This window comes from Caretta caretta, chromosome 7, assembly GCF_965140235.1.
Source record: "Caretta caretta isolate rCarCar2 chromosome 7, rCarCar1.hap1, whole genome shotgun sequence".
Lineage (NCBI taxonomy): Eukaryota > Metazoa > Chordata > Testudines > Cheloniidae > Caretta > Caretta caretta.
This window is the reverse complement of record NC_134212.1, coordinates 85,907,734-85,933,311: the sequence shown is the minus strand read 5'-3', so window position 1 is coordinate 85,933,311 and position 25,578 is coordinate 85,907,734. Positions and strand designations below refer to the sequence as shown.

General features: G+C 42.8%; 1 protein-coding gene across 5 annotated transcripts in view; it reads left to right on the top strand.

Annotated features, from left to right (window-relative positions):
- MICU1 (mitochondrial calcium uptake 1) overlaps positions 1 to 23,811 on the top strand; it is a 208,726-nt gene extending 184,915 nt beyond the window's left edge. For all 5 annotated transcript variants that reach the window (XM_075130908.1, XM_048856880.2, XM_048856881.2 and 2 more), the window contains 2 exons: positions 15,294 to 15,383; positions 22,485 to 23,811. In XM_075130908.1, the coding sequence (XP_074987009.1) occupies positions 15,294 to 15,383; positions 22,485 to 22,645 (251 nt within the window). In that variant the 3' untranslated portion in view covers positions 22,646 to 23,811. The remainder of the gene's footprint in view (positions 1 to 15,293; positions 15,384 to 22,484) is intronic.
- Positions 23,812 to 25,578: the final 1,767 nt, after the last annotated feature.

Genomic DNA, 25,578 nt, shown 5'->3' with positions numbered 1-25,578 from the left:
CTCCTGTGTCTGACCAGGAGTTGGGAGGTTTGGGGGAAACCGGCCCGCCCTCTACTCCGGGTTCTAGCCCAGGGCCCTGTGGAATGCAACTGTTGAGAGTGCCTCCTGGAACAGCTGTGCAACAGCTACAACTCCCTGGGCTACTTCCCCATGGCCTCCTCCCAACACCTTCTTTATCCTCACCATAGGATCTTTCTCCTGATGTCTGATAATGCTTGTACTTCTCAGTCTTTCAGTAGTACACCTTCTCACTCTCAGCTTCTTGCACCTCTTGCTCCCAGCTTCTCGCATATGCACCACAAACAGAACTGAGCTCCCTTTTAAACCCAGATGCCCTGATTAGCCTGCCTTAATTGATTCTAGGAGCTTCTTGATTGGCTGCAGGTGTTGCAATCAACCTGTCTGTCTTAATTGTTTCCAGAAGGTTCCTGATTGTTCTGGAACCTTCCCTGTTATCTTACCCAGGGAAAAGGGACCTACTTAACCTGGGGCTAATATATCTGCCTTCTATCCCTCTCCTGTAGCCATCTGGCCCAACCCTGTCACAATATATTCAAGGTTTGTACTTACAACCAAATAAAAACAGCAATAGACTTTTAGCTAAGTGTTGCCTTCAAAATTTCCCCTTTGACCTTGAAGATTGCTTGGCAGATAAAAGGGATTAAGTTGATCTCTGTTCTCAGCAGTCCAAAATCATAATACTGAACAGCTACAGCTGTACGATGACCACAATTTTTCAGTTTTTTGACCACTTCTCCAGCAGTAAGACAGGTGATTCGAATCTGTCACCATTGGCATAGCTGCCTGGAAAAGGATTTTGCATAAAAAGCAATTACATAGAAATACTCTAGGGGCCACTTTCTCTCATCTCCACTTCAAAATTTCATTCCGTTGCTGCCTTTTTTTCCCCCTTTTTCTAAATAGCCTATGCAGAAGAGTGCCTGAAATGGTCCTGTCTTTATAAGGTGACTGGCTCTGTTAAGATACACCTCAAAATTAAGACACAGCCTGTGCAGAAAGCAGGATTTACCATCTTTGCATGGTGCTGCCTGTAAATTTTTGCACACTCCACTTGCAATAATTAAGCATTATTAAAGCACAGTTCCAAACTTCCCATTACCTGCTGACCTGGCTGATGTGAGCATATATGTAATAGAGTGTATTGCAAAGTGGGTCAGGGGATTTATATATTTAAATTTAAATATTTTCTCTACTGGTTATTTTATCTGTCTTCATAAATACAGCACCTTTGATGGACTTCACAAAATGTTAGTGCTTGTCTACACTATGCCAAAGTGGAGACTATAGGGGTTCATTCTGCAATATACACCCCTGTAGTCCACGTGTTGGCGTAGTATAGACAGAGGTGTTCTGCACACAGAAAATAAGTGGCATCTTTGAGGCACAGCTTTCTATATGGGCTGTAGTTGCTTGGTCTAGGATTAATTAAGCAGCTTGCCAGTGACCTGAATTACTTGGCCCAGACTCTGCAGAAGCCATCCAGAGAGGAAGGGAGCAAATGTGTGCCAGGTTGTTAACTATGAATAGAGGATCATCAACAACATTATACAGGGGCATGCTCGGACATCTGTTTTGTGTCAGCTTGGTCCAGGATTCATTAGGCTGCAGAACAATAATCGACAAAGTTATTTCAGGCTCTGCAGAGGCATTTTGAAGGACTGTCAGAATATATGGGGTATTCAGATTTTATCTGGTCTTGTTGATCTTTTGAGCTAACATGCGTTGAACTTGTCTGTGTTGAACTAGATAGGAAAGTGAAACCTGCTTATCCCCGCAGCACTGAACACTTGTAATATTTGCAGGGACCTTGGGATTAACTGTCAGTGATTATCCCTCAAAGTGTGGGGGGAAGAGGTGGAAATGAACTCAGCTGTTGTCATTTAATTATGATTCATGGATGTTAGATGCAAGTGTGAATGGATTAAATCATAAAGATGGTTATAGAGTACTTCTGGTAGGACTACAGACTGCCTTCATCAGATGCACCCATTATAGATTCATAGATATTAAGGTCAGAAGGGACCATTATGATCATCTAGTCTGACCTGCACAATGCAGGCCACAGAATCTCACCCACCCACTCCTGTGATAAACCTCTCACCTACGTCTGAGCAATTGAAGTCCTCAAATCATGGTTTAAAGACTTCAAGGAGCAGAGAATCCTCCAGCAAGTGACCCGTGCCCCATGCTACAGAGGAAGGTGAAAAACCTCCAGGGCCTCTTCCAATCTGCCCTAGAGGAAAATTCCTTCCTGACCCCAAATATGGCGATCAGCTGAACCCTGAGCATGTGGGCAAGATTCACCAGCCAAATACCCAGGAGAGAATTCTCTGTAGTAACTCAGATCCCACCCCATCTTAACATCCCATCACAGGCCATTAGGCCTATTTACCATGAATAGTTAAAGATCAATTAATTGCCAAAATCATGTTATCCCATCATACCATCTCCTCCATAAACTTACTGAGTTTAATCTTAAAGCCAGATAGGTCTTTTGCCCCCACTGGAAAGCTATTCCAAAACTTCACTCCTCTGATGGTTAGAAACCTTCGTCTAATTTCAAGTCTAAACTTCCCGATGATCAGTTTATATCCATTTGTTCTTGTGTCCACATTGGTACTGAACTTAAATAATTCCTCTCCCGCTCCGGTATTTATCCCTCTGATATATTTATAGAGAGCAATCATATCTCCCTTCAGCCTTCTTTTGGTTAGGCTAAACAAGCCAAGCTCCTTGAGTCTCCTTTCATAAGACAGGTTTTCCATTCCTCAGATCATCCTAGTAGCCCTTCTCTGTACCTGTTCCAGTTTGAATTCATCCTTCTTAAACATGAGAGACCAGAACTGAACATAGTATTCCAGGTGAGGTCTCACCAGTGCCTTGTATAATGGTACTAACACCTCTTTACCTCATCTGATGCATCCCAAGACCACATTAGCTTTTTTCATGGCCAGATCACATTGGCGGCTCATAGTCATCCTGTGATCAACCAGTACTCCAAGGTCCTTCTCCTCCTCCGTTACTTCTAATTGATGCGTCCCCAGCTTATAACTAAAATTCTTGTTGTTAATCCCTAAATGCATGACCTTACACTTCTCACTATTAAATTTCATCCTATTACTATTACTCCAGTTTACAAGGTCATCCAGATCTTCCTGTCTGATATCCCGGTTTCTCTCTAAATTGGCAATACCTCCCAGCTTTGTATCAGCCGCATACTTTTTTACACACTTCCACTTTTTGTGCCAAGGTCAGTAATAAAAAGATTGGTCCCAAAACCGATCCCTGAGGAACTCCACTGGTAACCTCCCTCCAGCCTGACAGTTCACCTTTCAGTATGACCCGCTGTAGTCTCCCTGTTAACCAATTCCTTATCCACCTTTCAATTTTCATATTGATCCCCATCTTTTCCAATTTAACTAATCCCCATGTGGCACCGTATCCAACGCCTTACTGAAATCTAGGTAAATTAGATCCACTGCGTTTCCTTTGTCTAAAAAATCTGTTACTTTCTCAAAGAAGGAGATCAGGTTGGTTTGGCACGATTTACCTTTTGTAAAACCATGTTGTATTTTGTCCCATTTACCATTGACCTCAATGTCCTTAACTACTTTCTCCTTCTAAATTTTTTCCAAGACCTTACATACTACAGATGTCAATCTAACAGGCCTGTAGTTACCGGGATCACTTTTTCCCTTTCTTAAAAATAGGAACTATGTTAGCAATTCTCCAATAATATGGTACAACTCCTGAGTTTACAGGTTCATTAAAAACTCTTGCTAATGGGCTTGCAATTTCATGTGCCAATTGCTTTAATATTCTTGGATGAAGATTATCTGGGGCCCCCGATTTAGTCCCATTAAGCTGTTCGAGTTTCACTTCTACCTCAGATATGGTAATATCTACCTCCATATCCTCATTCCCATTTGTCATGCTACCATTATCCCTAAGATCCTCATTAGCCTTATTAAAGACTGAGGCAAAGTATTTGTTTAGATATTGGGCCATGCCTAGATTATCCTTAACCTTCACTCCATCCTCAGTGTTTAGTGGTCCCACTTCTTCTTTCTTTGTTTTCTTCTTATTTATATGGCTACAGAACCTTTTACTGTTGGTTTTAATTCCCTTTGCAAGGTCCAACTCTACTTGACTTTTAGCCTGTCTCACTTTATCCCTACATGTTCTGACCTCAATAAGGTAGCTTTCCTTGCTGATCCCTCCCATCTTCCACTCCCTGTATGCTTTCTGCTTTTTCTTAATCACCTCTCTGAGATGCTTGCTCATCCAGCTTGGTCTACAACTCCTGCCTATGAATTTTTTCCCCTTTCTTGGGACGCAAGCTTCCGATAGCTTCTGCAGTTTTGACTTAAAGTAATCCCAGGCCTCCTACTTTGACTTAAAGGAATCCCAGATCCATAAGTTCTTCAGTCCAATCCACTTCCCTAACTAATTTCCTTAATTTTTGAAAGTCAGCCCTTTTGAAATCAAAAACCCTCGTCACAGATTTATTTTTATTTATCCTTCCTTTCAGTTTGAACTGAATTAAAGAGCACTTATGCAGACAGCAGCCACATCACATGGTATGCAGGCTACTTCTGATATACAAAGCACAGTCACAGAAGAGAATTAGTGCTAAGGTATTAGGGGGCTTTGGTGGGCTTGAAAGATATAATTATAGCTTTAAAAAAGGCGTGACTATCTCTAGAGTGTTCATGCACATTATCTAATTTCTTAGTCTTCTCCTAAAATATAACAAACTGCGGGGCGGGAGGGGGAATATATGCCTTGAGAGATAGGCAAAGTGGTTGCAAGACACAAATTGGGGGTGCGCCACAAACAGGATGCCTGCTGTGCCATTGTTTCATCACCACTGAAATAAAGTGTTCTGTAAGGTTCATCTTAGCCTTATCTAGAAACCAGAAATGTTATAAAGCTGTGGACTCCACTGTGGTGGGCCTGTAGGCAGCATACTTATTTTCAGGGGCAGCTTTTTGATCTTTAGTACTGGTAGTCGGATCAGGAACTTCCATCATGTTAAATGACAGGTTGGCTGTTCTCAGTGCCAAGGAAGGGAGCTATTCTCCATATCGTTAATCCCAGGGAAAGCGTTCATCAACTTTGCATCACTGAACTAGAATCAAAGACAACAGATAACGGCCTGCCCTGCAGGGCTTTCACTGTAGTGAAACCTGCAGTGATGCAGTATTTCTGCCTGCCTGGCATAGCAGGCATCTAGAGGTATAAGTGGAATGAGAGATGCAGTGTATAATGAGAGATACAGATGCAGAAACAAAGAGAAGGGAATTTGGGAATAAAAGAGAATCTGTGTAAAAAGAACCTAGCAGCCATTATACAGAATCATCCCTTTAGCATATATCATAACACTCATTTAAAAACAAACAAAAAAAAAAACCCCACCTTTTGACTTTTACTAGAAACTGCTTTTATAATTGAGTATTTGAGGGATGTCTCAGTGCTTTTTTCTTTTTACTTCCTGTAATTAATATTTCTGATAGTTATATTTCTTATTTCTAAAAGACACCTAATTATTGGGAATAAAGAAGAGGAAATTAGGCATGGGATGGGAGGCAGAGGAATTAATTTGTGTTGACACTTGATGGTTTTGTCTTTCTGCCATTTTGCTTTTCTCTCAAGTGGGGTCTACAAGATTCTCAGTCAGATTCATCTCTTTAGAATTGCACATTTTCCCTGTTTGCCCTTAAATTCTTTGGGTTCTCTTTTAAAAATTAGCCCTTTTTAAACTCTTGACTTACAGCTAACAAACAGCTAACAAACCATACAAATGTGGATGGTTTTTCATTGAGCCTTCTACATTAAAAAAAGGCATTTAAAAATCATTTTGCTAGCATCTTCTCCTTCTCCTCTCCCCCCTCCCCCCGTATACACATTCTGTGTCGTGCAATTTAATGTGAGGTTTCTTGGCTCCATTGAAGAAAGCTGTATAAAGGAAATCCACACTGTGGGAGGCATACTAATAAATTCACAGTCATTACTGTAAATGCAGTTTGCTGCTCTCATCTACTCTTCAGGGATAGCTTCTGTTTTGGTGTGATTTCATGGTGGTTGTCAGTAAGTTACAACAAAATGGAGAAGCTCATTGACTTTACTTTTTTCCTAATAAGGACTCATGTGCTTGTGGAATTCACTCAACTGGTGCCAAGTATTAGAATTCTGTGTCAGTGTAAAAAAAAGAAATGGATTGCCTTAGACAAGGGTGACTAGATATCAAGATTTTATAGGGACAGTCACAATTTTGGGGTCTTTCTTATATAAGCTCCTATTACCCCCCCACCCCATGTCCCGATTTTTCACATTTGCTGTGTGGTCACCCTACCTTAGACTGAGTGTCTTGGAAAACTGAGTGAATTTGTTTTTAATGGAAGCTGCCTTGTATCAGTCATTGGTAATGCCTCATGCTAAGGAACTGAATTTTTGATTTCTCTTCCCTTTCTCAACGTCCAGGAGACATGTCTGCACCATGCCCATTTCTAGAATTATAGGGACAGGTTTTCAGATGCATATGTGCCAATGTAGGCTCACAAATAGTCAGTTGTACATACCTGGGTGCACACCAGTTGGGGTGTTTGCACATCGGGGTTGAGCACATGAAGTGTGCTTGTGTAACACTGACAGACTCTGGTCGTTGGCAGGCATGATAGAACCTGGGACTTCTGAGGCTTAGTGTATGAGCCTCTACTGCATGAGCTAAAAGCCACATGGCTCTGAGCCAAGGCTGTAGCAGACTCATCAATCTCTAGGTGGTCTAGGTACCACTACAGGGGGACAGAGCACCACACTCAGCAGGTATGGGTTACATGTGCTCATCTGAGAACATAGCCCACGATTGGTACTCTCCTTAAGCTTGTATTTTGTTAATTCACCGATAGGCACACTCCTCTCTTCTCAGGTTCCTCTGCTACTATATCAAATTGATTGTAATAGAATGTCAGGCTGTATCTGATGCAATTGGTATCAATGAAGCACTTAAACTAGAAATTACTTGTTGATTTCACCACTTCTACCCTTCACCAAACTCACATATTGTTTTATATGAAGCAGATGACTTACGTTAACACTCAGCTCTTACATCCCTATTCGTGGACCTCAAGCACTTAGGAAGCTGATTTATTTTACGCTGCATTTAGGAACATTCTTATCTTTTTTGGTAGTAACATGTAGACACCCAGACTAGAATTCTTAAACAATTATTTTTGATGCATTTGGAATGGGGGGAGAGGGGAGCGAATTTTAGTTGTTTTGTGTTTTGAAGAGGGAGGGAATGTTTTTTGAGGGGAAATGTCACTATTTGTTTGCAAAACCTGGACCACATGTTTGCAATGTGCAATGGTTCCTCTTCTAGTGCAAAGCCTTCCGGGTTCTCAGTTCTGTTGAAGATTGCAAAATCCCAGAGTGTAGGATCAAAAATTCTCCCAGATGACAACAGATTTCACAGCACAGCTGTTGAATTATTGGAAAGTGTAGGGTCGCAAGTGCTCTCTCTATTGTAAAGAGGTGTAATTTTTTTTTATTTAAATTGATTGTATGAAAACGAGACTTGTAGCCTGGATAAAGGCATTATCTGAACACAAATATTAAGAATAAATTGTGGCATAGTATATTTGTTTGCAGGAACTTAACTTCCCTGAAGCTTTTTAACAATAATAAATGAATTTATAAAGCACCCTTTTGCCACAGGTACTTGAGGTTCTGTACGACATAATAAGGACAAATTAAAATTATATACTATCATTATAATGAAACCCACCCTTTTAAAATACAGAGAGATGAAAACTATGTCAGTGCTCTTCATTCCTAACCTGCATCACTCCTACCCCACTTATGCACTTCTTTTCTATCATTACTTTTTAAAGTTAGAATTGGAAAACAAATCATAATAAATATCAACATATGTTAGTACAGAGACTACCAGTTAACCCTCCCCACCTTGTCCTCTATAATCCAATTATCAGCCCCAAAAGAAAAAATAGAGGGAGACAGCTGAATGCTCCCAGTGTGAATGGATAATGGTTATATATAATGCTAAGCCATTGATTTCTGTACAGCCGGAACTACTATAGCAGCCATGCTGAATTGTGTGTGAGTGTTGTGACACGGGTCGCTGGCCACTGGGGACTCTGATGAAACTACCAGATGCCTTTTCCCTTGTGGCCTGAACTCATTCTCTAGACTGAGATGCCGCTAACCTTGCCATGAACTCTGTTACTGCGTATTGCAAGTTTAATATCACAAACCTCTCCACAAAGCCTGGTCAGTGATTGTCAAGGTTCCTTCCCCACTCTGAACTCTAGGGTACAGATGTGGGGACCTGCATGAAAACCCCCTAAGCTTATTTTTACCAGCTTAGGTTAAAACTTCCCCAAGGTACAAACTATTTTACCTTTTGCCCTTGGACTTTATTGCTGCCACCACCAAGCATCTAACAAATATATAACAGGGAAAGAGCTCGCTTGGAAACGTCTTTCCCCCAAAAATCCTCCCCAAACCCTACACTCCCTTTCCTGGGGAAGGCTTAATAAAAATCCTCATCAATTTGCATAGGTGAACACAGACCCAAACCCTTGGATCTCAAGAACAATGAAAAAGCAATCAGGTTCTTAGAAGAAGAATTTTAATTGAAGAAAAAAAGTAAAAGAATCACCTCTGTAAAATCAGGATGGTAAATACCTTACAGGGTAATCAGATTCAAAACATAGAGAATCCCTCTAGGCAAAACCTTAAGTTACAAAAAGACACAAAAGCAGGAATATACATTCCATTAAGCACAGCTTATTTTATCAGCCATTTAAAGAAATCATAATCTAACGCATTTCTAGCTAGATTATTTACTAAATTCTAAGACTCCATTCCTGTTCTGTCCCCAGCAAAAGCATCACACAGCCAGAGAGAGCCTTTGTTTCTCCCTCCCCCCCTCCAGCTTTGAAAGTATCTTATCTCCTCATTGGTCATTTTGGTCAGGTGCCAGCAAGGTTATCCTAGCTTCTTAACCCTTTACAGGTGAAAGGGTTTTTCCTCTGGCCAGGAGGGATTTTAAAGGTGTTTACCCTTCCCTTTATATTTATGACAGTGATGATTCAAGATGTATTATTTTCACAGATGCTGGAACTTGCCTTTTTGAGTTTATACTGGCTCTGGACTGCTTAGCAGGAAAACAATATTCAGCCTACAGGAACCCAGAGCTGCAAAGATGACAAGTCATGTGTTTTTTCAACACGGGAGGAAAAAAGCCTTCTTACTAACCATGCAAGGAATAGAGAGTCTGTGAGCAGGGGAGGTGGGAAATTATATGTGGAGGGTTTACTCTCATTCTGATGCTTTTCTCTCATTTCAAGGAGCAAAAAGTTAAAAGACCCACAATTCAAGTTATATAGACTTTGCAAACAAGAAGAAACAGTAGTTTTGGCTGGTGGGTGGTTTTCTTTTGTTTTGTTTCCAGAATTGGTGCTTAATGCTTTTACTTCAATAAAAATAATAGCAACATTTCAAGGTTCATCAGCATCCCTACAACAACAACAACATTGTGCGTGTATAATGTAGAACACAGGTCTTTTGAGGAGACTGATTTCAAGGAGGGAGTTCAACAGAGTGGGGAAGAAATTTAATTTAAAACTTCCTGAGAAAAATACTTTGGACGGTAGCTTTTTGTAAAACACTATTCTTCTTCGAGTGCTTGCTCATGTCAATTCCATTCTAGGGGTGTGTGCGCCCATGTGTACAGTTGTCGGAGACTTTTGCCTTAGCGGTATCTGTAGGGTCAGCTGCAGCACCCCTTTGAATGCCATGTTCATGTGTTGGTATGTTAGGTCCTGCCTACCCTACACCCTCTCACTTCCTTCTTACCCATGACAGTTGGTTGGAGCACCTTGTCTTGCAAATCACAAGAGCATTAGCAGTTCTTTACAACCTCTGTTTATCATCTTTGTATATAGTTTGTAGGTACTTAGCCATTAAGTTAAGCGTTAGGTTAGTTTGATAGTTAGAGTCCCGGCTGGGACTTCGCCTCAGAGCAGGGCATGCCCAGCTCTCCCAGCTTCAAACCATGCTCATTATGCAGCAGGCCGATGCCTAGTGGTGACCCCCATGACAGCTGTTTGAAGTGTTTGGGGGAGTCCCATAGAAAGGACAAGTGTCGAATCTGTAAAAACTTTCGACGTAGAACACAAAAGGAGCAGGATATCCACCTGAGGGCCCTCCTCATGGAGGCTGCGCTTCGTCCTGCATTGGAGCCTTCCCACTCGGACCCCACACCAAGCAATTTGATTTCAGTGCGGAGTGCAGTGCTGGCACCAGGCTCCTCCCAGCACTATTCCCCCTTGCCGGTGCCTAAAAAGTGGAAAAAGAAGAGCCCCCCCAGCACCAGAAGGGAAAGGGGCTTTGGGCAAAGGCCATGTGCCTGCCCTGGGGCTTCACGGGGCTACCGTGGAGGTTGGACTCCCCAGCCCAGCCAGGATCCACCTCTGACTCTGGGGAGCGGCAGGGGACCCCGGCCTCTCCCAGGGCTCTCATTGCCCGAAGCAGCCCTGGCAGCTAAAGAACAAGTAGGCCATCTGGCACCGCAGATGCCGCAGAAGGCTCAACTAAGACCTTGACATCTAAGGGCAAGCCGATCATGGGATGCCTCATCGGGCAGTGGAGCACCCTCAGTCACTGGACCTCAGGCGCAGATCTCCATCTCCGCAGCCTTGGACCCAGGCACTGTATCCTAGGTCTCCGACCAGAAGGCCCAGGTCCTCAACACGCTCTACCTCTACAAGACATGGGACACCAGAGTCGAGGCACCGGTACCAGCAAGCTTCCCATCAAAGATCAACACGGCCCAGGTCACCTTCTCCAGACAGTCTCCCAGACGTTAGTCCCTGCCCGGGTGGGGCCGCTCCTTGTCACGGCATTGGTCCCATTCTCCGCGGTACTGTTCACTGCGCAGGCACCGTTCCTCACCCTCGCCTTGCCAGTCGCCAACCAGAGTCCGTCGACAGACTCAGGCCTCGATGGCTTTGCCCTGGTCGTCGGAAGGGCAATGGTATACTGGCATACAGAGTATACTTATAAAGTTTGTGGATGATACCAAGCTGGGAGGGGTTGCAAGTGCTTTGGAGGATAGGATTAAAATTCAAAATGATTTGGATAGACTGGAGAAATGATCTGAAGTAAATAGGATGAAATTCAATAAGGACAAATGCAAAGTACTCCACTTAGGAAGGAACAATCAGTTGCACACATACAAAATGGGAAATGACTGACTAGGAAGCAGTACTGTGGAAAGCGATCTGGAGGTCATCGTGGAACACAAGCTTAATATGAGTCAACATGTAACGCGGTTGCAAAAAAAGCGAACATCATTCTGGGATGTATTAGCAGGAGTGTTGTAAACAAGACATGAGACTTAATTCTTCCGCTCTACTCCGCGCTGATTAGGCCTCATCTGGAGTATTGTGTCCAGTTCTGGGCGTCACATTTCTGAAAGGATGTGGACAAACTGGAGAGAGTCCAGAGAAGAGCAACAAAAATTATTAAAGGTCTAGAAAACATGACCTATGAGGGAAGATTGAAAAAATTGCATTTGTTTAGTCTGGAACAGAGAAGACGGAGAGGGGACATGATAACCGCTTTCAAGTATGTAAAAGCTGGTTAAAAGAAGGAGGAAGAAAAAATGTTTTTCTTAACCTCTGAGGATAGGACAAGAAGCAGTGGGCTTAAATTGCAGCAAGGGAGGTTTAGGTTGGACATCAGGAAAAACTTCCTAACTGTCAGGGTGGCTAAGCACTGAAATAAATTGCCTAGGGAGGTTGTGGAATCTCCATCGTTGGAGATTTTTTAGAGCAGGTTAGACAAACACCTGTCAGGAATGGTCTCGGTAATTAGTCCTGCCATGCGTGCAGGGGACTGGACTAGATGACCTCTCGAGGTCCCTTCCAATTCTATGATTCTGTGGTCCGAGTCGGACCAGGAGTTCAGCCCGTCACCAAGGAGAGGTAATTCGCTGCCGACTCATGATACTGGTGCGGCACCTGCAGTGACAACGTGGCAGCAGTCTGCTCAGTGGCCGTACTGGAACCCATGAGCGTGCCAGTAATGCCGGACCTGTGTTCCCACCAGTCCTCCCTGGCTGCCTCGGACAAACGGCCCCAGCACCACCGGCACTGGAGTCCGAACGTAACACCGAATCCAATGCAGGGAGAGCGCACCAAACCCCAGCACCTAAGGAGCTGTCCCCGTATTGGGAGCAGGAACCTGCTCCTCCACAGGTGGTGCAGTCATCGTCGTCTTCCCCGGACGAAGCGGTGGCAGGTCCCTCCAAAACGGGCAGTCCCCCCAACGACTTCAAGGAGCACCAGGCCCCCCTTAAAAGGGTTGCTGCTAATTTGAACCTACTAATTGAGGAGGTTGCAGAGGAGTCCGATGACCTCTTTAACGTTATATCCTCCTCCGCCCCGGCCTGGGTCGCACTGCCCGTCCCCCCAGGGTCCTTAAAATTGTCAAGTCATTGTGACAAATGCCCTCTTCCATTCTGCTGACTTCTAAGAAGGTGGAAAAGAAGTATTACATCCCTACACACACCCTCCAGCGGCTTCACTGGTCATGTCCTCTGTGAATGAAAGGGACAGGCAAGGTGACGTTAGTGGCACGCCAAAGAACAAAGATGCCAAGAGACTCGATTTATTTGGCAGAAAGATTTATTCAATAGCCAGCCTACAATTGAGGGTGTGTTAGGCAGGTACAATTTTAACCTGTGGGACTCCTTTAACAGATTCAAAGAGCCCTCTCACAGGATCGAGCCCAGGAGTTTGCTGCTGTGGTGGACAAGGGCACAACAGTGGCAAGAAGGGCCCTCCAAATAGCCTGGAACACTACTAACTCAGCAGCCAGGATAGTTGCTTGTGTGGTGGTCATGAGGCACAGCTCCTGATTGCAGTCCTCCGGGTTGCCCCAGGAAATGCAGGCCACTATTCAGGACCTCCCATTTGAGGGGGCGGGGCTCTTCGAGCTCACGGACTCAAGGCTCCATGGCCTTAAAGATTCCTAGGACACCCTCTGCTCCTTGGGCCTTCACCCTCCTTAGCAGTTCAGGAAGCCATTCCATCCTCCACCTCCTCTGCCCCCGCAGTCTAGGTCCTGGGGAACTCCCCAATCGGGTTCCTACATGAGGAAGGACAGAGACAAGGGGTCTAAGTGGCGACACCCTTCATCTTCCCGCTCATCTGCTCAGCCTGATCTGCCCAGGAGCCAGAAGCAGTCCATTTTGAGGGTGCACTCAAGGATGACGCCCAGTCACTTCACTGGATCCACCCTCCCTCTCTCTCCTCGACCGTCTCCCCAGCTTCCGGTCAGCCTGGTCTCAGCTAACCTCAGACCATTGGGTGCTAGAAGTAATATCCTCAGGTTACATCCTGCAATTCATAGTGCCAGGTTGGCCGCACCAGCATTGGTTCGGCATGCTCCTGAACCTCTTGGCCACTCCATTCCAGTTACTGCTCAGGCTGGACCTACTATCCCAGAACCATGGCAGTCTCCTGCATCCAAATCTGGCGGCACTGCATCCTACAGCTTGGCTACTGCATAGTTAAATGCACAGGAGCAGCAGTGCTTGGCTGATGTCCAAGAGGTCCTGTTTGGCAGTAGAAAGCCCTCCACCAGAGCAACCTACCTGGCCAAATGGAAGCGGTTTGCCTGCTGGACCTTGGACAAAGGCGTTAAGACTGAGCGAGCCTCTCTGCAGTTAATCCTGGACTACCTTCTGCATCTCAAGCTCCAAGGCCTATCCCTTTCATCTGTCAAGGTCAACTTGACAGCTATCTTGACCTTCCATCTGCCGCTTGAGGGAAGGTTGTTTTTTGCCCAGGACATAACTGCCAGGTTCCTCGAGGGCCTTGAACACCTCTACCCACACATTCCTCCGTGGAACCTCAATCTGGTGCTGTCTCGGCTCATAGGACCCCCCCTTCGAGCCTCTGGCTTCCTGCTCTCTCCTCCTCCTCCTTTCCTGGAAGGTTGTGTTCCTGGTTGCAGTAACATCTGCCTGCAGGGTCTCTGAGATTAAGGCACTCACCTTGGAACAACCCTATAGGGTCTTTTACAAAGACAGGGTCCAGCTGAGGCCCGACCCAGCTTTCCTGCCCAAGGTGGTCTCTGCCCAAGGTTTCATACAGGCCAGAACATTTACTTTCCTGTCTTTTTTTCCAAAGCCACATAAGTCGGAGGAGGAGGAGCATAGGCTGCATTCCCTAGATGTCAGAGGGTGTTAGCCTTCTACATTGAAAGGACCAAGCCATTCTGCAAGTTGACACAACTGTCCATCACTGTGGCTGACGGGATGAAAGGTCGCCCAGTGTCTGCTCAAAGAATTTCTTCTTGAATCACCACCTGATCGTTGCTGCTGCCACGATCAGGGAAAAGTGCCATCCCCGGTGATTGTAACTGCTCACTTGACCAGGGTGCAGGCCTCTTTGGCAGCTTTTCTGGCCGAGGTGCCTATCCAGGACATCTGTAGGGTGGCCACCTGGCTGGCCGTCCATACATTCACGGCCCACTATGCACTTACCCAGCAGGCCCAGGACAATGCTGGCTTCATAGAATCATAGAATATCAGGGTTGGAAGGGACCTCAGGAGGTCATCTAGTCCAACCCCCTGCTCAAAGCAGGACCAAAATCCCCAATATTTGCCCCAGATCCCTAAATGCCCCCTCAAGGATTGAACTCACAACCCTAGATTTAGCAAGCCAGTGCTCAAACCACTGAGCTATCTCACCTCCCCGGTATGGCAGTTCTACAAGCTGCTAAACTGTGAACTCCGAGCCCACCTCCGAGAATACTGCTTTTGAGTCACCTAGAATGGAATCGACATGAGCAAGCACTCAAAGAAGGAAAAACAGTTACCAACCTTTTGTAACTGTTGGTCTTCAGGATGTGTTGCTCATGTCCATTCCATTACTCGTCCCTCTACCCGTCCCTATTGCCGGCAAGAAGGAACTGAGAGTGCGTAGGGTCGGCAGCGCCTAATATACCGACGCATGAGCATGGCACTCAAGGGGGCGCCAGAGCCTACCCTATGGATACCACTAAGGCAAAAGTCTCCAACAACTGTGCACGTGGGCATGCACACACCTAGAATGGAATGAACATGAGCAACACAGTTACAAAAGGTGGGTTACCAGTTTTTTCCTATGGAAGATGAAAGATAACACTGATTTAAGATTACTGCATTCTATTAATAACGTATCCTTATTTTATTTCAGTTACCATGCAGCAGGTAGCCAGGACAGTGGCAAAAGTGGAGCTCTCAGACCATGTGTGTGATGTGGTGTTTGCTCTTTTTGATTGTGACGGTGAGTGGCTTTAATCTACTGTAATTGGTCTGACCTTTTCATAGTCCCAGCATGTTCCCAATGTGTTGTGTAGTTTAACTGTATTTCAAAAAAAAAAAAACCCTGAAAGAATCAAGCTATAAAAGCCAAATATGTTATATTTGTGCATTTCAATAACATTTTCTTTTCAAGGGATGAGTTGGTTGTATCTGACAAACCTTTATCAACATCAGAGCACTCTCCTATTGTTCCCCATTTTGCCATTTATAATGTAGAGAGATACTAAAAGTAAGATCAATAACCAGAGGCAGTCAAAATGAATGAGATTTGGAGGCTTGCTTTCTTCCACCCCACCACCACCCCCTCGCCCCAACTGGCTTAATTATCTATTGTTTTCATTTCTGCTCTCCAGCTTATCAGTAGCATGAAAATACTACTAGACTTTGGCCTTCCATAGCATTATTATCCATTTCATGGTGATATTCACTGTTCCCTTCACACTGTGTTATAGTTCACTGTTTGTGTTGTGGTCTGTATTAAAAGCTTATACTTTTCCAGAGGGTTTCGTTAATGGCATTCAGTGCTCTCTGAAAGTTTTCATATATCTATCTAACTTAAGAGTTTGAGGGTTTTGTAGGTCAGATTTCTGGCTGAATAGCTCACTGCAGAGAGAAAGCAGACTATCTTCTGCTCCCAGAAACATTATACGTTTAACATAATTAGCAATTATGGCCTATTGTTGGTAATAAGAATATTTAGCACTAACACGGTACTTTATATTTACAGCTCTGTACAAACACTTGCTAATTAATGGTAGCAATGTGCATTGCCATGCAAGAAGCCTGGAATTTATTCCCAGTAGTTTGCTCTTTCTGGCCTGCTCTTGTCATTCAAAAGCAATCTCAGGTTGATTAAGGAGGAAAATTACTGAGCTCAGAAGTGTCTCCAGCCATATAGGATGATGACTGCAGTGCAGGTCTCAAAAGTGGGAGCTGAAAAATGGAAGTTGAAGAGATCCAAACTCCTCCAGCAGGGATGCTGAATTAACAATTTTTGGTTAACTCAATGGCCAGCTCAACGAGTAGATGCACTGTGTCCCCTACACAGCAGAACCAAAGTTCAGTTAAAGAAACTAAGAACCATAATCTCTAATGCTAAACTAGGTTTTGCAGATCTCATATATAAGGATTTTATTCCAACTGTGGTGATTTTTCAGTATCCCACTAACTAGTTTAATTTTTCCGTTGTGGACAGAAACTCAGGGCTGGATGATGTCCTCTGTGAACAGTAGCAGAAACATTCAAAACTGCAGTATACGTGCCATGCGTTCAGACATTCAAGTGAAACATTACACTCTGGTAATAATTGGACCAGGCAAACCAAGAGCATCCTCTGTGCAATGGCATTTTGTGGAGTAAGCAATGAGTGTTAATCACACTTACATTGTGAAAGTGAATATACTTAACTAGAGTCACAGTGATTGTGTCTGCATAAGGTTCGACGAGCCAGAACTTAATGCACTTCGTAATGATACTAGTGAGATTGGCTACTTCAAGCACTGTAACTCTGAATATGGAAGTTCAGTAGCTGCCCTTCAGTGAGTATATTGGGTACTTTGTTTAACCAGCCTATCCTCGTGTGACATTACACTTTTCTGTGACATCATGGGAGGAAATCATGCCAGAAGCTGGGAATAGGTGACGGGATGGATCACTTGATGATTACCTGTTCTGTTCATTCCCCCTGAAGCATCTGGCTTTGGCCCCTATCAGAAGACAGGATACTGGGATAGATGGACCATTGGTCTGACACAGTATGGCCATTTTTATGTTCTTATGAAATGCCACTGCTGAACTGGAGAAGCTGATTAGCCAACTCATAACATCACTCCAGCTTCTTGACAGCACTGTCACAAAACATATCTTTCTCTTGTAATTATCACTTAAATGGCATTTTATATCTTCAGAGTACTTTGTAAACACCAATTGTCATAGTCTTTCTCTGAGGTACGTAATAATAAATGAGTTGTTATCCTTATTTTACATCCAAGGAAACTGAGTTAAGTATTTGCCTAAATCAACAGGGCAAATCATTGGCAGAGCCAAGAACATAACCTAAGAGAATTTACCGTATCTCTAGTTATCTAGTGTATTCAGTGGTAAATCAGGTCCTTCTGTTTTAAATATTGGTAGACTAATGGCTCGTCATTTTTTGCTTATGTTTTCTTTTAATATACAGTAGGCCCATTGTGCCCTCAAAGGGGTAAATGTACTCACTACTGTGACAAAGCTCTGTCCTTGTCTCAGTGGTCCCGTGCTTTCTGGCGGATTTCGCTAGCCTCAGAGGTTCACTGTGACCCTCCACATAGCCCTTCTCTCTCTAGAGGCAAGGTCACAGCCTACTGAGCCATTTTAATCATAAGCCAGCAAGGAAGGTGAGGAGAAGTAACTCTCCCTTGCACAGTCTCGGTTGTCTCCCATTTTCAGTGATTAATCAGGGAGGGGAGGGGGAGCCCGGGCCCGCCCTTTGCTACGGGCTCCTGCCCAGGGACCCTAATAGCAGCAGCTGTGGTAGCTGACTTTTTGGAAGTAGGACGTGTACAATTCCCTGGGCCACTTCCCCATAGCAGCCCCCCACTCAATATCTCCTTCACTGTTACCTCAGGGGCCTCCTTTCTTGCGCCTGATATGGTTTGTACTGCTTAGTTCCTCCAACAGCACAGCTTCCTACAGCTCCTGACACATGTGGCCAGCTGACTAACTGGGAGGCTTTTAACTAGTTTCAGCCAGCCCCTAATTGGCTTCAGGTGTCCCAATCAACCTAGCTATCTTCCCTGCCTTCTGGAAAGATCTTAATTGGCCCCAGGTGTCTTAATTGACCTGGAGCAGCTGCCATTTCCTTATCCTGGTAACAGGGATTTGTTTAGCCTGGCGCTAATATATTTGTCTCCCGCTACTTTTCTATAGCCATCTGGCCTTGCCCCGTGACACTATGTAAAGATATCCAGCAGGGCTGTCATCTCACCCATTTTGATATGCGGTCTATCCTCTGATACTGTGTGTATGCACATAGATAGTTTTGTGTTCACTGTTGATTAAATGATAAATGCATCTTTGCAATTATGTACATTTATTTCCCCTCTTGCTTCCAGCTTCATATTCTTCCTTGTCCCTTTTTGGTGAAAGAAGTTTGAATCACTTTTTTCCTAAGTAGTTCAATAGCGATTCCTGGTTGGATCTGCAAGCCAGATATTTTGATCTGTAATTAGAGTGAATTGAAATGGTCTCAATTTGCATACTCTCAGAGGAGATTCTGTTGACTCTTTTGATACCAAATCTTTAGAAGAAAAGACTGTTCTGTTAGAGAAATCTCTTCAAATATAGGAACATAGCATAAAAGCAGACACAGATCTCTTCAGTTTCATTTAGCCCATGAATACAGACTTTTCTAAATATGGGTTAAGGAATGAAACTGCTGACTTTTTTTTTAACATGGTAGCAAGTCCTGACGGTGGCTGAGGGAGGAGGGGAGGGAGTGGTTAGAAAAGGATACTTAACCTTAAATGTGGTCTTAAATGAGACTCCACAGTTTCATATTGGAAGTAGTTATGTGGTTGCTTTTCTATCAGATAACATAGAAGCTAAAGATGGCAATACTGGATTAAGAACTGGACTGCAGATAGAGAAAAGGATTATTCTAAATCAGCACAAAGAGCAGAAAATAAAGTTACCAATGAGACCCTGTTTTTAAGAATAATTATGGGGGTTTTCTAGTTCCTTTTATGTATGTACACAAAGTGCAGAAAGAACATGGGAGGGCTTTGTTCAGAGAGTTACATTTCCAAAAAGCCTTCAGTTTTCAAGCCTCTTAAAACCAGTCTGAATGAATAATATCCTGCACAGTGGATTTTATTGGGCCCCTCTGCCCAGTGCACCAATAAAGCCACAGGAAATTGGTTGAAATATCTCTGGCCAGATTATTTAAAACGAAGACAGTGTTTGCTAGGGCTTTTAAAATCAGGATGGTCTCAAAGCTTTGCTTCCTTGGAGTATTTCTTGATTTACATGAAGAGTGGGCAGGGGACAAACTCTGTAGCAATGATACAATTGGGAAGAGACAGGTTGTCTCTTAAGCAAGAGTCTAAATGACAGACACGAAGCAGGAAGAAGCACTGGGCATAGAACTGTCAGGAATCCTTTCTTCTTTCCTTGTCAAGTGGTCTTGGGGAAACAAACATATGCCTACAAAATTGATAGTAAACTAGAAAGGGATTTCAGAGATCTGGATACGTTCCAATTCATTGGAAGACAAAGGCAATTCATCATGTTGTGTCTCTGAATCTGATTGGGAATAGTCCCTTCAGAGTCTGTCAGTATTTTCATTAAAAATTCCAGGGATTATAAATTACCCATAAAAATTAGCTGTGGAATAAAACTTGCCAAAATGACTCCAAGTCTAGGAAGTTTTTTAAAACATAATATATCTGTTTCAAAACCTGGCATGCTTTCTAAATTACTTCAGTGCAAAAAAGTCCCCTCAAGAATTTCCATGTTCACAATACCCCCAGCTCCACCTCTAACTTTATAAACATTCAGCTTTGTTGTGATTATTCTTTTTTGAGTATTTTCTGTATTTCCCTTGATAGTCTCTCATCTTGGTAGATTTCTCCATGTTCATTTTTCCGTCTGAGATCCCAAATGCCAGTTCTGTCTATGGTGCAATACCTAGGTTCGGTAGTGCAGGATGAGTTTGGAGTTGCAGATTGGACTCAAGGTTTCATTGTGTTAGTCAGTTTAAGTAAAACTCTTATCATAGTAGTTTAGAGAGAGCCCTTTGTAACTCTTCGCAGTGAGTTTTGGACTTAACTATTTTGAGTAATTTTGTATTGTCTGCAAACTTTGCCACTTCATTGTTTTACCCCTTTTTCCAGTTCATTTAAGAATATGTTGAACAGCACAGGTCCCAGTACAGATCCCACTATTTACCTCCCTCTCACTGTGAAAACTGACCATTTCCTGTCTTTTAACCATGAGAGGAACTTCTCTCTTATCCCACGACTTCTTACTTTGCTTAGGAGCCTTTGTTGAGGGTCATTGTCAGAGGCTTTCTGAAAGTCCAAATGGACTATATCCCCTGGATCACCTTTGTCCACATGTTTGTTGACACCCTCAGATAATTCTAATAGATTGGTAAGGCATGATTTCCCTTTACAAAAAACATGTTGACTTTTCCCCCAACATATCATGTTCATCTATGTGTCTGATAATTCTGTTCTTTACTATAGTTTCAACCAGTTTGCCTAGTACTGAAGTTAGGCTTACCGGCCTGTAATTGCCAGGATCATCTGTGGAACCTTGTTTAAAAATCAGCATCACATTAGCTATCTGCCAGTCATTTGGTACGGAGGCTGATTTAAGCAATAGGTTATATAGCAGAGTTAGTAGTTCTGCAATTTCATATTTGAGTTCCTTCAGAACTCTTGGGTCACCACCTAGTCCTGATGACTCATTGCTGTTTAATTTATCAATTAGTTCCAAAACCTCATCTATTGACACCTCAGTCTGGGACAGTTCCTCAGATTTGTCACCTAAAAAGAATGGCTCCGGGGTGGGAACCTTCCTCACATCCTCTGCAGTGAAGACTCATGCAAATGATTCATTTTAGCTTCTCCACAACAGCCTGGTCTTCCTTGAGTGCTCCTGTAGTACCTCAGTAGTCCAGTGGTCCCACTGATTGGCAGGCATCCTGGTTCTGATATACATAAAAAAATTATTTTTTTTTGCTGTTAGTTTGTGTCTTTTGCTAGTTGCTCTTCACATTCTTTTTTGGACTGCCTAATTATACTTGGCAGAGTTTATGCTCCTTTCTATATTCCTTGGTCAGATTTGCCTTCCAATTTTTAAAGAATGTCTTTTTGTCTCTAATCCCCTCTTGTACTCTGTTATTTAGCCAAAGTGGCATTTTGTTTAGTCCTCTTACTGATTTTTTTCTTATTTGGGATACACATTTAATTTGAGCCTCTTATTATGGTGATTTTAAAATGTTTCCATGCCACTTGCAGGCATTTCTCTCTTGTGACTGTTCCTTTTAATTTCTGTTTAACTAGCTTCCTCATTTTTGCGTAGTTCTCCTTGTGACATTAAATGCTGCTGTGGTGGGTTTCTTTAGAATTTTCCTCCCTACAAGAATGGTAAATTTAATTACATGCTCATCACTGTTACTGAGTGGTTCACCTCTTGGACCAGATCCTGTGTGTCAGTTAGGACTATATCAAGAATTGCCTCTCCCCTTGTGGGTTCGAGGACTAGCTGCTCCAAGAAACAGTCAGCTGCTTGACATAGGTGAAAAAAAAAAATCTGCCAAATTGTAGATTATCACAGATGGGGCTGCATTTCAATGTCAAAGACTTTTGCTGCCTCTGAATCTCACCAATGTCAACATTAAACATCTGACCAAAATATGAAATTTTCCTCGTTGCTATGACAATACTTGGGTCTTTGGAAACTAAGTCGTTGAACCTGTCACGCATTTTGATTTAAGACCATTGTGTCACAGAGCTCCTGATTGCAGTGAATCACAAAGTAAACATTTTGATAAAAGCAGTCATTGTTTCAATTAGTAATTGGGCCTTGTCCGGAAAAGATGCAGAATTGTAATTGGTGATATAATAATACTGTCAAAATTAAATCTGCAATCATTTTGCTCAGCTGATTGTCCTGAAATGATGTGATGGGGAGAAGCATTTTTCACATTTCGTAAAATGTGAATTGCATATGAAATTGAAGTTAATTTACAATTTGCTATTTCCAAGCTTCCTGCAGGGAGATGCCATCGTGCTGAAAAGCAGTGCTACTGTGACACCAGCCATACAGTGGCTGTCAGCAGGAAACTCTGAAGTGTCCGTTTTAATCAAAAACTTTAACTTCAAATATAATGTAAAATTTGTACGTTGTACCAGCACTTTTCATGGCCTCACCTGTCAGGAGACTAAAGCAAAACATGAACCAGTCTCTTTTTCTTCTCTAAAGGAAAGCAAGCTTTTGGTACTGCCCTCCAAAGATTTCTGGGCCTTTTATTTCTGTATTTTCAGGTTAATGAACATTTTTTCCCCTCTTCCCTTAGGGAATGGAGAGTTGAGTAACAAGGAGTTTGTTGCCATTATGAAGCAGCGACTTATGAGAGGTTTGGAGAAGCCCAAAGACATGGGATTTACACGACTCATGAGGGCAATGTGGAAATGTGCACAGGAGACAGCTTGGGACTTTGCCATGCCCAAACAATAACTGCAGCAAATGGAAGAACCTGGTTAACATATGTTATTGGGGGCCATAAATCTGTACTGCTCCTGCAGAATGTACCATTGTCAGATGCTCTGCAGATGAATAATCTTCACACAGAAATCTACTGAATGATTGTTACGCTGAACTAGAAAAAAACCACCCAGAGGACACAGACTACTAACAACTGGAGTTTTTCCAAACACCAGAACAGAAATTGGAGCCTACTGTATCTTCTCCTTTAATTTTTCCACTGCTGATGCCTGTTTAATATTAATCTCTCAGGAAAATTACAAAAATAATTAGTTCTGTGTATTGCAGCCACCAGCTTCATCTCCATAGTATGCTCCGGTGTCCAACAAAACCAGGATTTTATGTAGAATTGAATATGGATAGCTTCAGAGAACAATATTGGTCGGAACAGTCCCATATGTGTCAAGCAGTGGGACAGAAATGCCTAGCAAATCTACTAGTAGCAAATCCTAGTCTTTTGCTCCTGAATGATTTTTAGTTTAGATTTTAAGCACTATTTACAAAAAAGTGTGTTTAGAATGAGCTTTTGAAAAGAGCTGGGTTTACAGAAAACAATAGCAACCTTTGTTTATTACAGAAGCTGTCCGTAAGATTAAGGACAGAAGGGTCCAGCAAGGGTGAGAAGAATGCCACAGAACTTTCTTCTATAGGACTGTTTGTTTTTCCCAGTTGGATTTCTTATCTTGCAGGTGTGGTGTGAAATAGGGATATGCCTGGTCAAGCAGGGGGCTGTCTGAGGCTTAGTTACTGCCTTGGATATAAGGAGTTTTAAAATGGCTTAATTTTTTCCCACCTTTCTCCTCCCTCAGAAGAACCCTGCCTTGCATAAGCAACCTAACATATATGCTCTTTGTAATTCTCTTTTTAATAGGGGGCTCCTCCCCCTGTGAGATTGTCCTTCTGTATGGGGTACTGGCTTTAAAGCTGCTATTTACTGAATGCTTCAACATTGTAAAATATTACTTTAATTACATTGGTTCATAACAAAAGCAAATGCTCATCTTTCATCTGTGTTTATGGGAAGCCTCATGGCTTTGTCACATTTGACTTTATTGGCAGAAAGTCAACAAAAATCTGAACTCTCTCTAAAATAAACTCCTACTAAATGTAAAAGGAGAAAACACAAAGCATCCGTTTTAGAGACGTCTGGAGAGTGGAATTCTGTGTATTGTCCTCACTCACTGGTAAATGTGCTTGTTGTTTTGAAAGGATCTGTCGACTGAAGTTTTACGTGGCCAGTGTTTAGCAAAAAATCTGATAACACACAGTGTACCCTAAAGTGCATTGATTAGAAAGCTTACCTTCCCCCTTTCACCTCCACATTTCAACTCTAAGTCTGACATTGTTAAATATTTAGCCTTCCCTAGCTAATCTAATAACTTGCCTATGTGTGGCATGAAGTATGTATCCGGATGGGAAATAGCATTATTTCACCCAATGGAAATCAAGACAGAAATGGATTGTCCCGTCAGGTTTGGGCACCAGTACAACAGGGCTGTACCAATCACTTTGAGACACCTTTGTAATACCTAATTTGAGCATCTCTCAAACTTCCCATGCAATTGCTTCCTGCATTTTTTCTGGCACCCAGTCAGTCTTCCTTACTGGCTTTACCTCTGGGTTAGTACAAGTATGATGGGAAATACAGTTTTTCCTGAGGCTGATGAAAACACATCATGAAAACTTCTTATTAGTTCCTGGGCTTGTTGTTCTGTTAAGGTCTCAGAAGAAACCATTTCATCCTTTTCCAAAGGCCCTAGAACCTCAGGACCAAGATTTAGCATCTTGTCTGGATTGACAAGAAAACTTTTCCACTCCCACCAGGTTTCAACAGTTTCACATGAAAGGGGTTTTTTCATTTTTTTATTTTTTTTTGAATGAGTCATGGGTGCAAATAATTTAGCAACTTAGCATGTACAAGTCCAAGTTGTTGTCAGATAAAAAGATATAGCTCCTCTCTACACTCACATCAAGTATGTGAAACAATAGATTGTAAACCATCAAATCCCAACCACATTGCATGACTATTACGGTGCTCCTAATTCACTTAACAAATCCTAATTCTAGAGCATTAATGTAATCCATTTTCATGAGAGAGAGAGCTCCACAGAGCTCAGGTGATCTGAAGAAGAGCTCTGTGGAGCTTGAAAGCTTCTCTCTTTCACCAACAGAAGTTGGTACAATAAAAGATTTTACCTCCCCCATCTTGTCCCTCACATCCTGGGACTAACATGGCAACAACACACAGACATCTATTTTCATGTCCATTGTCTCAGCCCTACACTGCCTTCTACTGTGAAAATGGTAGTAGTTTTCAAAGTCTTTTATATTTATTTTTACTAATTTTTTTTGCAGTTATTGAAAGTCACCACCTTCTCATGGGTATTCAGTTGTCTTTGTGAAAGGTGTTGATATCAAAAGGAATCCACATCATAACTGGCTTTGTAGTTGCTAGTTTCCACCAAGAAACCAAGGACTGAATGGGCATGAAGACAACTACTTGCTTACTCCTAGTCTTTCCAGCAGAGAGGGGAGGGGAACTTAAGATGCTGATGCTGCCTCTGGTCTACCCACTCTGTGTATAAACTTATCAACCAGCGATCTTTGACAGCTGTGAAACCTACTCTGAGAACTTCACCAGTCCCTTTGTTTTTCCTTTTTAAACAAAACTAAGTGCATATTAAAGCCCGCTACAGAACTGAATTCATCAAAAAGCCTCTATTGTGAATATGAAGAACAATGCATGACAAGTATGAATTGCAAAGCTCCGATTCTACTGAGAGTTAGCTAGCCTAATCATTTGCAGTAGTTATCCTGTCCTCCATTTTGGATTTTCTGCTCCAACAAACACATTCCTGGGTGCGTAGAGCAATCGAAAGCAGATGAATTTAAAGCAAAAGAAAGAA